This window comes from Ranitomeya imitator, chromosome 4 (genome assembly GCF_032444005.1).
Source record: "Ranitomeya imitator isolate aRanImi1 chromosome 4, aRanImi1.pri, whole genome shotgun sequence".
Classification (NCBI taxonomy): Eukaryota; Metazoa; Chordata; class Amphibia; order Anura; family Dendrobatidae; genus Ranitomeya; species Ranitomeya imitator.
In genome coordinates, this window is record NC_091285.1 from 63,411,696 (window position 1) to 63,427,066 (window position 15,371).

Consider the following 15,371-nt stretch of genomic DNA (forward strand, 5'->3'; position numbering starts at 1 on the left):
CCCCATACTTTGGCAGTGTTTGCCCTCACCCATACTTTTACAGTGTTTGCCCTCACCCCATACTTTTGCAGTTTGCCCTCTCCCCATACTTTTGCAGTTTGCCCTCACCCCATAGTTTTGCAGTTTGCCCTCACGCCATACTTTTGCAGTTTACCCTCACCCCATACTTTGGCAGTGTTTGCCCTCACCCCATACTTTTGCAGTGTTTGCCCTCACCACATATTTCTGCAGTGTTTGTCCTCACCCCGTACTTTTGCAGTTTGCCCTCTCCCCATACTTTTGCAGTGTTTGCCCTCACCCCATACTTTTGCAGTTTGCCCTCACCCCATACTTTTGCAGTTCTTGCCCTCTCCCCATACTTTTGCAGTTTGCCCTCACCCCATACTTTTGCAGTTTGCCATCACCCCATACTTTTGCAGTGTTTGCCCTCACCCCATACTTTTGCAGTGTTTGCCCTCACCCCATACTTTTGCAGTTTGCCCTCACCCCATACTTTTGCAGTGTTTGCCCTCCCCCCATACTTTTGCAGTTTGCCCTCACCCCATACTTTTGCAGTGTTTGCCCTCACCCCATACTTTTGCAGTGTTTGCCCTCACCCCATACTTTTGCAGTGTTTGCCCCCACCCCATACTTTTGCAGTGTTTGCCCTCACCCCATACTTTGGCAGTGATTGCCCTCACCCCATACTTTGGCAGTTCTTGCCCTCACCCCACTCTTTTGCAGTGTTTGCCCTCACCCCATACATTTGCAGTGTTTGCCCTCTCCCCATACTTTTGCAGTGTTTGACCTCACCCCACTCTTTTGCAGTGTTTGCCCTCACCCAACACTTTTGCAGTGTTTTCCCTCACCCCACACTTTTGCAGTGTTTGCCCTCTCCCCATACATTTGCAGTGTTTGCCCTCACCCCATACTTTTGCAGTGTTTGCCCTCACCCCATACTTTGGCAGTGATTGCCCTCACCCCATACTTTGGCAGTTCTTGCCCTCACCCCACTCTTTTGCAGTGTTTGCCCTCACCCCATACATTTGCAGTGTTTGCCCTCTCCCCATACTTTTGCAGTGTTTGCCCTCACCCCACTCTTTTGCAGTGTTTGCCCTCACCCAACACTTTTGCAGTGTTTGCCCTCTCCCCATACATTTGCAGTGTTTTCCCTAACCCCATACTTTTGCAGTGTTTGCCCTCACCCCATACTTTGGCAGTGTTTGCCCTCACCCCATACATTTGCAGTGTTTGCCCTCAGCCCATACTTTTGCAGTGTTTGCCCTCTCCCCATACTTTGGCAGTGTTTGCCCTCACCCCATACTTTTGCAGTGTTTGCCCTCTCCCCATAAATTTGCAGTGTTTGCCCTCACCCCATACTTTGGCAGTGTTTACCCTCTCCCCATACTTTTGCAGTGTTTGCCCTCTCCCCATACTTTGGCAGTTCTTGCCCTCACCCCATACTTTGGCAGTGTTTACCCTCTCCCCATACTTTGGCAGTGTTTGCCCTAACCCCATACTTTTGCAGTGTTTGCCCTCTCCCCATACTTTGGCAGTGTTTACCCTCTCCCCATACTTTGGCAGTGTTTACCCTCTCCCCATACTTTGGCAGTGTTTGCCCTCTCCCCATACTTTGGCAGTGTTTACCCTCTCACCATACTTTGGCAGTGTTTGCCCTCTCCCCACACTTTGGCAGTGTTTGCCCTCACCCCATACTTTGGCAGTGTTTACCCTCACCCCATACTTTGGCAGTGTTTGCCCTCTCACCATACTTTGGCAGTGTTTGCCCTCTCCTCATACTTTGGCAGTGTTTGCCCTCTCACCATACTTTGGCAGTGTTTACCCTCTCCCCATACTTTGGCAGTGTTTACCCTCTCCCCACACTTTTGCAGTGTTTGCCCTCACCCCATGCTATTGCAGTGTTTGCCCTCACCCCACACTTTGGCAGTTTTTGCCCTCACCCCATACTATTGCAGTGTTTGCCCTCACCCCATACTTTTGCGGTGTTTCACCCCCTCTTTCACCATGTCTCCACTAAGCCAGCACAGTAATCCCACCTTAGATCACACGATCCGACCCCCTCCCCAAATAATCCCGGCCGTGCTAATTGCATGACAAAACAAACGCTGCAGATTGCCGACGGATTTGATGGAGCATCCAGGGGAGAGGATTAGGGGCGATCGCTGCCCAAGTTAAATTGTGTTGCATATAAAAAAAAATGGGCGTATTGTCGACTAGATGAGAGATTGGTACCACCTTCCCTGCTAAAATAAAACCTCTCCGGCATGAAGTCACAGCTTAGTTCACATCCGGTTTACCTCAGGACCGTCTTGGAAATCACAGAATAAAGGGGGCAAAAAAAAAAGCGGCATTGTTGTGATCTGCAAACTGGGAAGGATTTGTGGGGGTCGCGCTCGGGGAGGGGGCAGCGCTGCTGCTGCTGCTGCTGGTGAGAGGCAGGGCCGAGCACAACTCCCAGCATCAGCCTCAGCACACTCCTCTCTGCTGCTGCTGCCACTGGATCTCAGGCACTTTCCCCAGACTGGATCCTCCGAGCGGCGACCTCCTCTCCTGTGCCCCCACTTCAGACCAGAGGTGTCACAGGTAAGGGCTCTCTCCTAAATGCCATCACTAGGGGGGTGAGAGGATTTGGGGGGATTCGGATTAGTGTGTAACCATTGTCCTCTCTCATCTGCAGCGATCGATGGACAGTCTGGTGAGATGACTTGTGCCATCTTTGGGTCTGTGGAGGGTGGAGGACGATACCAGATGCATTTGGCTGGAACTTAATGGGGATTTTCCAGTCTCCAAGTCAGTGCCACCATAGACAATGAGATGTCAGGGCTGAGGCTGTGGCATTTCTTCCCAGGCAGGCAGCACTAAGTGTGAACGCTCCCCAATCATCTCCATCTTCCATGATGAGCCTCCTGCACGTTCCCCTCCAGCATGTGCTCCTGTCACAGTCACAATGGAGGCTCCTTTACATGGGAGCAATGGCTTTCCATTCATTGCATCACTCGCCCTGGAAGACTAAGACCCTTAAAATAAAGGTCCCCACAGTGTGAACCTGACTGGCGACCCGTGAGTGGCGTCTGTCCAATCCAACTTCCACCTAGAAAGCTGCGAATTGCATTGTCTGAGACCTTCCTCCAGCCGCCAGATGGAAACTTTAAGTTTGTGTCGTGGAATATGTGAGTTTAGTGGGAGAAGATCAGACATCGCCAACCAGGTCCTGAAGGCTGGAGGGTTCTTGGTGAACCTGTTGTTGTTTATTATTATTATTTTAGGGATTTTTTATGAATTTATATGTTAATGGGGTCATATCAGGGAACGTCCATGTAACAGATGGGGTATTAAAATATTGAGATTAAAGAGCAGCGTTGGGGATGAAGTGAGTTTGACACGAGAGCTGCTGTTCTCCGACCGTCTGCCGCCAATCCGAGAGCCGCATTGGGGCGAAGTTGTGTCCTGATGGAACGTTCATGGCTGACTCAGTTCGTCAACGTTTCTGATTGGGCTGGAAAGATGACACCTAATTATGGACGTGCCGTATCCACTGGTGTTGTAGGGTCTGTGTGTAGAATGTATACATGTAATAATGCTAATATCCTACATAGCTATGGGATTATGGGACTGGGATTCGTCTCATTGAGATGTCAAATGTTCAGAGCAAACTTTCTTATGTTCTTCTATTGACCATAATTATGTTCGTTTACAGCCCCCATCATTCACTATGAAAAGAAAATACGTTTACATCAATTGTCTTTGGGCCTGGACCGTTCTTTTTAACACAATGACAGGAATAAGGTAAGTAGCCTTCGCTGCCATGACTGGCTGCCTGCCATGGTCATACAAGAAGCATGCTAATCTGCATGTGCCGAAATGTGAGCGAGCCTCTACCCAGCCAGTGTCCGACCATACTACTCCTCTCCATTATATCATACACTCATACAATGCCTGCTCCAGGATATGACTCCATCTATCTCCATCTAGAATATATATATACACACACATATATATTATACTACATATTATACATTATAATATAATAATAATATATATTATACATATTTATATAGATATATATAGAAAGAGACATCTGTAAAGCTATATGCTAGTTAAATAAATTGGTAAATATATTGAACCTATTAAAATTAAATTAAATAAAAAAAAAAAAATATATATATATAGGTGCAATATATATTATCTTTGGCGTTTGTCATTTGCACGTGCCATGTTTCCTGCGTCAGTTAATCCTGCGGCTGAACGGGCCACTGCGGTCAACGCACTTTTTACGCGTTGCATAAATGTATATCGAGTTCCGACAACTATTCCTGAGTCCTTTCTATTGGAATAGTCTCCCCCTTCTTATTTGCCCTTATGATGCTCAGTATTAGTGTTAGCAGAGGGGTCTGTGTGTAACCAATGGTAATCAATCGAGGTGTCAGGAGGAGAAAGCCAGGTGATGAGTTTGGATTTCATTTGTTCATTGCTGGAGGCGAGTGCCAGCGCAGCTCATCACCCTACAGGCCCGCTGCATCTTACACCTAACACATGTTTGTCCTGCAAGTAAAGCAAGAGGGGTGCAGCGGGGGGCGAGCAGGCTACACAGGCATCAGAAGATGAGCTTTCTACATTTGTATAGTTTGTTATATTTATTGATATTTATTGTGTTGCTGTCACTTGTTTTATAATTCTTGTTTGCTTTTAATATTATGGTTGAATATGAATCTATCTATCTATCTATCTATGTGTATATCTATCTATTATCTATCTATCTATCTATCTATCTATCTATCTATCTATCTATCTATCTATCTATCTATCTATCTATCTATGTGTATATGTATCTATCTATCTATCTACAGTATCTATCTATCTATCTATCTCTCTGTATATCTATCTATCTATCTATCTATCTATCTATCTATCTATCTATCTATCTATCTATCTATCTATCTATCTATCTATGTGTATATGTATCTATCTATCTATCTATCTATCTATCTATCTATGTGTATATGTATCTATCTATCTATCTACAGTATCTATCTATCTATCTCTCTGTATATCTATCTATCTATCTATCTATCTATCTATCTATCTATCTATCTATCTATCTATCTATCTATCTATCTATCTATCTATGTGTATATCTATCTATCTATCTATCTATCTATCTATCTATCTATCTATCTATCTATAGTCCAAAAAATGAAGGCAGCACTCCAATAGAAAAAAAAAGTGGTTTATTGGCCCATGTGCGACGTTTCAGTCCAGGATGTGGACCTTTATCTATCTATCTATCTATCTATCTATCTATCTATCTATCTATCTATCTATCTGTCTGTAATCTATCTATCTGTTATCTATCATCTATTATCTATCTATCTATCTATCTATTATCTATGTATTATCTATCTTTCTATTACCTATCTATCCATCCATCCATCCATCCATCCATCCATCCATCTATCCATCTATTATCTATCTATCCATCTATTATCTATCTATATATCTATCTATCTATTATCTATCTATCTATCTATCTATCTATCTATCTATCTATCTATCATCTATCTATCATCTATCTATCTATCATCTATCTATCTATCTATCTATCTATTATCTATCATCTATCTATCTATCTATCTATCTATCTATCTATCTATCTATCTATCTATCTATCTATCTAAGCGCTGCGCAATATGTTGGCGCTATATAAATAAAGATTATTATTATTATCTATCTATCCATCCATCTATTATCTATTTATCTATGTATCTATCTATCCATCTATTATCTATCTATCTATCTATCTATCTATCTATCTATCTATCTATCTATCTATCTATCCATCCATCCATCTATTATCTATCTATCCATCTATTATCTATGTATCTGTGTCTATCTATCTATTATCTATTTATCTATATATCCATCTATTATCTCTCCATTATCTATCTATCTATCTATCTATCTATCTATCTATCTATCTATCTATCTGTAATCTATCTGTTATCTATCTATCTATCTATCTATCTATCTATCTATCTATCTATCTATCTATCTATCTATCTATCTATCTATCTATGTATTATCTATCTTTCTATTATCTATCTATCTATCTATACATCTATTATCTATGTATCTATTATCTATCTATCTATCTATCTATCTATCTATCTATCTATCTATCTATCTATCTATCTATCTATCTATCTGTACATCTATTATCTATCTATCTATCTATACATCTATTATCTATGTATCTATTATCTATCTATCTATCTATCTATCTATCTATCTATCTATCTATCTATCTATCTATCTATCTATCTATCTATCTATCTATTATCTATCTATACATCTATTATCTATCTATCTATCTATACATCTATTATCTATGTATCTATTATCTATCTATCTATCTATCTATCTATCTATCTATCTATCTATCTATCTATCTATCTATCTATCTATTATCTATCTATACATCTATTATCTATCTATCTATCTATACATCTATTATCTATGTATCTATTATCTATCTATCTATCTATCTATCTATCTATCTATCTATCTATCTATCTATCTATCTATCTATCTATCCTGATGCTCTTGAATCATGTTTGTACAGCTAGTGAAATACTTCTACTTGAGGCCGGTAGTGAGACACGTGCCGCTATGATAATGACCTGTAGATGGAGTCAGTGCACAGTGTTTTAGTCTATGGTGAGGGTGAGGTGTACAGTTTATACTGATTTTCATTAAATAGTGAATAGCACAGGAAATACATAATGTATGACATTAGGATAAACACAGTGATAATAGTAATATCAACATATTTGCATTACGGTAATATAATCATAGAGAATGCTAGGAATATTTACAGTGCGGAGATTACTTTATAATTGTATCCAGCGTTCCTATGTACAAACCACATGTCAGGTACAAGGATCCTTTTCATTTTTAGTCCTCGTTAGTATTATTTATTAATTGTGGTCGGTCTGGGATTACAGAAGCATTGTAATTTCTCCATTGCCTTCACAATCCATGAATCTGGAATATTAACTGTGTCACAGTTGAGTTTGTGTGAAGCTGAATCCATTGCTGTTTGATCAGGGAATACGGCTTACATTCGGAAGCCAGGAACCCTATTAAGGTTATAATTATTGCTTATCGCAAATTTTCAGCTCATGTTGCTTCTCATCCATCATTTTCTATCTTGGAGAGGTTTCCCTGCCCGTGCCGGCCGCATCGTCTATTCATTCCGATCACAGACACTAAGGTGTTCTTGTATCTGACATTCACCTTAATCTTGATGCCCTTCTGGTCTCCTTGAGAATTCTGTCACATCAGACAATAAAGTGTTTAGAAAGTGTTACTTCCAGACAATAAATGCGACCCGCAAAACTGAAATATCGAAAACCGAATTATCGAATGAGCTGTTAACAAGCGTCTTGTGGCATAAAGCGTTTTGGTAAAACACCGCAATACAATGCAATGGAATATGACGGGAATACAAATTTAGTGCAGACGGTTTAATTTTTTTATTTATTTCCACTATATTAGGATTTCAGATGTCATGTCATATTTATGCTGTCTAAGATGAGACGTAGGGGAGATAAGGGGACATAAAAAGACATAAAAGTACAAAATAAATTAATGTTAAAAATCGATAAGCATATTGTGGGGTATATACATTCAGTTCTCATGAATAGGCGGAACTGATCACACCTGAGAAGACTGAGGCCACATCCATTGATCTGCTCAGTCCTCACAGTAGTATCATGGTCGTACTTTGGCTCTGTATCATGGTCGTACTTTGGCTCTGTATCATGGTCGTACTTTGGCTCTGTATCATGGTCGTACTTTGGCTCTGTATCATGGTCGTACTTTGGCTCTATCATGGTCGTACTTTGGCTCTGTATCATGGTCGTACTTTGGCTCTGTATCATGGTCGTACTTTGGCTCTGTATCATGGTCGTACTTTGGCTCTGTATCATGGTCGTAATTTGGCTCTGTATCATGGTCATAGTTTGGCTCTGTATCATGGTCGTACTTTGGCTCTGTATCATGGTCGCACTTTGGCTCTGTATCTTGGTCGTACTTTGGCTCTGTATCATGGTCGTACTTTGGCTCTGTATCATGGTCGTACTTTGGCTCTGTATCTTGGTCGTACTTTGGCTCTGTATCATGGTCGTACTTTGGCTTATTTGCACTTGTATAAAGAGGTTTCCCATTCTGCGTCCTGTTACCTTGTAAAGTCGAGTTTTGATAAATAGTAATAATGAGTAATAATAATAACATTTTCGATACACATTTGTAACAATTAGGATTGCCAATATTTACAGTACGTCTAACTATTGGCCGTAATTATTTTCTACAGGTGTTCGGGGGCTTAAGAAATGTTATTTTTAATGGACGTTTTATAAAGGTACCGTCACACTGAACGATATCGCTAGGGATCCGTGACGTTGCAGCGTCCTGGCTAGCGATATCGTTCAGTTTGACACACAGCAGCGATCAGAATCCTGCTGTGATGTCGTTTGTCGCTGCAGAAAGTCCAGAACTTTATTTCGTCGCTGGACTTCCTGCTGACATCGCTGAATCGGCGTGTGTGACACCGATTCAGCGATGTCTTCACTGGTAACCAGGGTAAACATCGGGTTACTAAGCGCAGGGCCGCGCTTAGTAACCCGATGTTTACCCTGGTTACCAGCGTAAAAGTAAAAAAAAAAAAAACACTACATACTTACCTTCCTCTGTCTGTCCCTCGGCGCTCTGCTTCTCTGCCCTGTGTAAGCACAGCGGCCGGAAAGCAGAGCGGTGACGTCACCGCTCTGCTTTCCGGCCGCTGTGCTTACACAGTGCAGAGAAGCAGAGCGCCGAGGGACAGACAGCGTGTTAGGACTGGCGGAACGCACCAAGAAAGATGTAATAGATGTGTTCGCAGTCCGGGGTCCACCGTGCAGGTAAATACCTGCTGCTAGTAAATGGCAGCGTATTATGGCGGTGGAAGCGAACTCGGTAAAACCACAGGTCCGCAATACCGCACTAAAGAGTGCAAGCAAGGAGTCAGCGAACACAACCCCAAGACACAGGATTGAAGTCCGATTAGACCACCTGCTGACACAACACCGCAACAGGGTGTGTTAGGCAACTCTTATAATTAGAGCACCGAAGTGCGAACTGTGCCGTGCTGGCAGGCACCACTAAGCACCCAGACGTGGGTCAGGAAGCGCACTACTGGCGCGTGGCGCAGCACTGGCGGTCACAGCAATAGACGCTGATACGTGTGTGACACGTTGAATGATTAGTCGGGCGCTAGATAGCAGCCATACTCCATACGCGAACAGTCATACAATAGGGTAGGGGTATTTAATGAACGACTTGCACTCACAACAAACACACGTATTCAATTGTAAGACAATACTAGCGCATGGCCGTGCGGTCATGCGCAGTTTATATAGCAGCAGCACAGGAAGTGGCTACAGTACCTTTGCCCTTCCAAGACCTGCCAAAAGGACCAATGGAATGTGCTGCAGAGCCTGAGCACATGACCCTCGATCTCCAATGGGAGATCTTACCCTGGACTTGCTCAGTACGTGCAGACAAGGACTTAGTCCCAGAGAAGTCCGCTCGCTGCTGACCAGCACTGATTTTAATGGCAGAGACTGGAGAAGCAGCAGTAACTCTCAGAACAGAGTGAGAATGAGCAAGACGCTGGGACCGACGTCTTTGCTGAGCAGACTCGACTGCGGCTGGACAAGAATGGGAGACCGCAGCGGAGGTGGCTCGAGATTCCCCCTGTGCAGAAGCGGGAACTCGACCCCTAACATTACCCCCCCCTCCTAGGGCCCCCCCCTCCTTGGGCCTCGCTACGTTCGAAGGCAGCAATGAGCTGCGGAGCCTGAATGTGCTCAGCAGGCTCCCAGGATCTATCCTCAGGACCGTAACCCCTCCAATCCACCAAATAAATTTTTTTGCCACGAACCACCTTGTACCCCAAGATAGCGTTCACCTCGTAATCGTCCGTAGACGAACCCGACGTCCCAGTAGATGACTCAGAAAACCGGGACATGTAGACGGGCTTAAGGAGGGACACGTGAAAGGTGTCGGTGATACCTAGGCGTGGAGGAAGGGCCAGACGGTAAACCACAGGATTAACCTGTTCGAGGACCTTAAAAGGACCTAAGTAGCGAGGTGCAAACTTGGTAGACTCAACTCGCAGCCTGATGTTACGGGCGGAGAGCCACACTAAGTCACCAGGAGCAAAGGTTGGAGCGGGGCGCCGATGTGCGTCGGCGGAGGACCTCATTCTCTCCTTGGAAGTCTGAATGGCATCCTGAGTGCGATCCCAAATGTCCCGTGCCTCCACAGCCCAGTCTGCCACCCTGGAATCGGCGGAAGACACGGGCATGGGCACAGGTACCCGCGGATGCTGACCATAGTTAACCCCTCTGTGACCTTAGACGTACTATCCCGTCGAGGTGCCCTGGGCTTATCTGACCCTGGACGGGATAGTACGTCATAGCCGATCGGCCGCGCTCACGGGGGGAGCGCGGCCGATCGCGGCCGGGTGTCAGCTGCTTATCGCAGCTGACATCCGGCACTATGTGCCAGGAGCGGTCACGGACCGCCCCCGGCACATTAACCCCTGGCACACCGCGATCAAAGATGATCGCGATGTGCCGGCGGTGCAGGGAAGCACCGCGCAGGGAGGGGGCTCCCTGCGGGCTTCCCTGAGCCCCCCGCAGCAACGCGATGTGATCGCGTTGCTGCGAGGGTCTCCTCACCTCCCTCCCTGCTCGAGCCCCGGATCCAAGATGGCCGCGGATCCGGGTCCTGCAGGGAGGGAGGTGGCTTCACAGAGCCTGCTCAGAGCAGGCACTGTGAAGGCTGCAGCGCTGCATGTCAGATCAGTGATCTGACAGAGTGCTGTGCAAACTGTCAGATCACTGATCTGTGATGTCCCCCCCTGGGACAAAGTAAAAAAGTAAAAAAAAATTTTTCCAAATATGTAAAAAAAAAAAAAAAAAATATTCCAAAATAATGAAAAAAAAAAAAATATTATTCCCATAAATACATTTCTTCATCTAAATAAAAAAAAAAACCAATAAAAGTACACATATTTAGTATCGCCGCGTCCGTAACGACCCGACCTATAAAACTGTCCCACTAGTTAACCCCTTCAATAAACACCGTAAGAAAAAAAAAAAAAAAACGAGGCAAAAAACGCTTTATTATCATACCGCCGAACAAAAAGTGGAATAACACGCGATCAAAAGGACAGATATAAATAACCATGGTACCGCTGAAAGCGTCATTTTGTCCCGCAAAAAAAGAGCCGCCATACAGCATCATTAGCAAAAAAATAAAAAAGTTATAGTCCTGAGAATAAAGCGATGCAAAAATAATTATTTTTTCTGTAAAATAGTTTTTATCGTATAAAAGCACCAAACTGTTATGGCTGGCAATCAGGCAACACAGCGTGCAGTAATCAGCGCACATACAGAGATCTGGCAATAACCAAAAACAATAGGACGAGCTCTGAGACGTGGAATCTCTGTAGACTGCAGTACCTGATCTATCCTCACACAACTATAAGCAGCAGTGGATTGCGCCTAACAACTACCTATGCAACTCGGCACTGCCTGAGGAGCTGACTAGCCTGAAGATAGAAATACAAGCCTGACTTACCTCAGAGAAATACCCCAAAGGAATAGGCAGCCCCCCACATATAATGACTGTTAGCAAGATGAAAAGACAAACGTAGGAATGAAATAGATTCAGCAAAGTGAGGCCCGATATTCTAGACAGAGCGAGGATAGCAAAGAGAACTATGCAGTCTACAAAAAACCCTAAAACGAAAACCACGCAAAGGGGCAAAAAGACCCACCGTGCCGAACTAACAGCACGGCGGTGCACCCGTCTGCTTCTCAGAGCTTCCAGCAAAAGACAATAGCAAGCTGGACAGAAAAAAACAGAAAACAAACTAGAAGCACTTATCTAGCAGAGCAGCAGGCCCAAGGAAAGATGCAGTAGCTCAGATCCAACACTGGAACATTGACAAGGAGCAAGGAAGACAGACTCAGGTGGAGCTAAATAGCAAGGCAGCCAACGAGCTCACCAAAACACCTGAGGGAGGAAGCCCAGAGACTGCAATACCACTTGTGACCACAGAAGTGAACTCAGCCACAGAATTCACAACAGTACCCCCCCCTTGAGGAGGGGTCACCGAACCCTCACCAGAACCCCCAGGCCGACCAGGATGAGCCACATGAAAGGCACGAACAAGATCTGGGGCATGGACATCAGAGGCAAAAACCCAGGAATTATCTTCCTGAGCATAACCCTTCCATTTGACCAGATACTGGAGTTTCCGTCTAGAGACACGAGAATCCAAAATCTTCTCCACAACATACTCCAATTCCCCCTCCACCAAAACAGGGGCAGGAGGCTCCACAGATGGAACCATAGGTGCCACGTATCTCCTCAACAACGACCTATGGAATACATTATGTATGGAAAAGGAGTCTGGGAGGGTCAGACGAAAAGACACCGGATTGAGAATCTCAGAAATCCTATACGGACCAATAAAACGAGGTTTAAATTTAGGAGAGGAAACCTTCATAGGAATATGACGAGAAGATAACCAAACCAAATCCCCAACACGAAGTCGGGGTCCCACACGGCGTCTGCGATTAGCGAAAAGCTGAGCCTTCTCCTGGGACAAGGTCAAATTGTCCACTACCTGAGTCCAGATCTGCTGCAACCTGTCCACCACAGAATCCACACCAGGACAGTCCGAAGACTCAACCTGTCCTGAAGAGAAACGAGGATGGAACCCAGAATTGCAGAAAAATGGAGAGACCAAGGTAGCCGAGCTGGCCCGATTATTAAGGGCGAACTCAGCCAACGGCAAAAATGACACCCAATCATCCTGGTCAGCGGAAACAAAACATCTCAGATATGTTTCCAAGGTCTGATTGGTTCGTTCGGTCTGGAAATTAGTCTGAGGATGGAAGGCCGAGGAGAAAGATAGGTCAATGCCCATCCTACCACAAAAGGCTCGCCAGAACCTCGAGACAAACTGGGAACCTCTGTCAGAAACAATATTCTCAGGAATGCCATGTAAACGAACCACATGCTGGAAGAACAAAGGCACCAAATCAGAGGAGGAAGGCAATTTAACCAAGGGCACCAGATGGACCATTTTAGAAAAGCGATCACAGACCACCCAAATGACCGACATTTTTTGAGAAACGGGAAGGTCAGAAATGAAATCCATCGAAATATGTGTCCAAGGCCTCTTCGGGACCGGCAAGGGCAAAAGCAACCCACTGGCACGTGAACAGCAGGGCTTAGCCCTAGCACAAATTCCACAGGACTGCACAAAAGCACGCACATCCCGTGACAGAGATGGCCACCAGAAGGATCTAGCAACCAACTCCCTGGTACCAAAGATTCCTGGATGACCGGCCAGCACCGAACAATGAAGTTCAGAGATAACTTTACTAGTCCACCTATCAGGGACGAACAGTTTCTCGGCCGGACAACGATCAGGTTTATTAGCCTGAAATTTCTGCAACACTCTCCGCAAATCAGGGGAGATGGCAGACACAATGACTCCTTCCTTGAGGATACTCGCCGGCTCAGATAACCCCGGAGAGTCGGGCACAAAACTCCTAGACAGAGCATCCGCCTTCACATTTTTAGAGCCCGGAAGGTATGAAATCACAAAATCAAAACGAGCAAAAAATAACGACCAACGGGCCTGTCTAGGATTCAAGCGCTTGGCAGACTCGAGATAAGTCAAGTTCTTATGATCAGTCAATACCACCACGCGATGCTTAGCACCCTCAAGCCAATGACGCCACTCCTCGAATGCCCACTTCATGGCCAGCAACTCTCGGTTGCCCACATCATAATTACGCTCAGCAGCAGAAAATTTCCTGGAAAAGAAAGCACATGGTTTGAACACTGAGCAACCAGAACCTCTCTGTGACAAAACCGCCCCTGCACCAATCTCAGAAGCATCAACCTCGACCTGGAACGGAAGAGAAACATCAGGTTGACACAACACAGGGGCACAGCAAAAACGACGCTTCAACTCCTGAAAAGCTTCCACGGCAGCAGAAGACCAATTAACCAAATCAGCACCCTTCTTGGTCAAATCGGTCAATGGTCTGGCAATGCTAGAAAAATTACAGATGAAGCGACGATAAAAATTAGCAAAGCCCAGGAATTTCTGCAGACTTTTTAGAGATGTCGGCTGAGTCCAATCCTGGATGGCCTGAACCTTAACCGGATCCATCTCGATAGTAGAAGGGGAAAAGATGAACCCCAAAAATGAAACTTTCTGCACACCGAAGAGACACTTTGATCCCTTCACGAACAAGGAATTAGCACGCAGTACCTGGAAAACCATTCTGACTTGCTTCACATGAGACTCCCAATCATCTGAGAAGATCAAAATGTCATCCAAGTAAACAATCAAGAATTTATCCAGATACTCACGGAAAATGTCATGCATAAAAGACTGAAAAACAGATGGAGCATTGGCAAGTCCGAACGGCATCACCAGATACTCAAAATGACCCTCGGGCGTATTAAATGCCGTTTTCCATTCATCTCCCTGCCTGATTCTCACCAGATTATACGCACCACGAAGATCAATCTTAGTAAACCAACTAGCCCCCTTAATCCGAGCAAACAAGTCAGAAATCAATGGCAAGGGATACTGAAACTTAACAGTGATCTTATTAAGAAGGCGGTAATCAATACACGGTCTTAGCGAACCATCCTTCTTGGCTACAAAAAAGAACCTTGCTCCCAATGGTGACGACGATGGGCGAATATGTCCCTTCTCCAGGGACTCCTTCATATAACTGCGCATAGCGGTGTGTTCAGGTACGGACAAATTAAATAAACGACCCTTAGGGAATTTACTACCAGGAATCAAATCGATAGCACAATCACAATTCCTATGCGGAGGTAGGGCATCAGACTTGGACTCTTCAAATACATCCTGAAAGTCCGACAAGAACTCTGGGATGTCAGAAGGAATGGATGACGAAATAGACAAAAATGGAACATCACCATGTACTCCCTGACAACCCCAGCTGGTTACCGACATAGAGTTCCAATCCAATACTGGATTATGGGTTTGTAGCCATGGCAACCCCAACACGACCACATCATGCAAATTATGCAGTACCAGAAAGCGAATAACTTCCTGATGTGCAGGAGCCATGCACATGGTCAGCTGGGCCCAGTACTGAGGCTTATTCTTGGCCAAAGGTGTAGCATCAATTCCTCTCAACGGAATAGGACACCGCAAAGGCTCCAAGAAAAATCCACAACGTTTAGCATAATCCAAATCC

General features: G+C 44.7%; 1 protein-coding gene across 1 annotated transcript in view; it reads left to right on the forward strand.

Annotated features, from left to right (window-relative positions):
• Positions 1-2,278: 2,278 nt before the first annotated feature.
• GABRA1 (gamma-aminobutyric acid type A receptor subunit alpha1) overlaps positions 2,279-15,371 on the forward strand; it is a 340,058-nt gene continuing 326,965 nt past the window's right edge. The window contains exons 1-2 of the mRNA XM_069763789.1: positions 2,279-2,583; positions 3,698-3,786. Of these exons, the coding sequence (XP_069619890.1) occupies positions 3,713-3,786 (74 nt within the window). The 5' untranslated portion in view covers positions 2,279-2,583; positions 3,698-3,712. The remainder of the gene's footprint in view (positions 2,584-3,697; positions 3,787-15,371) is intronic.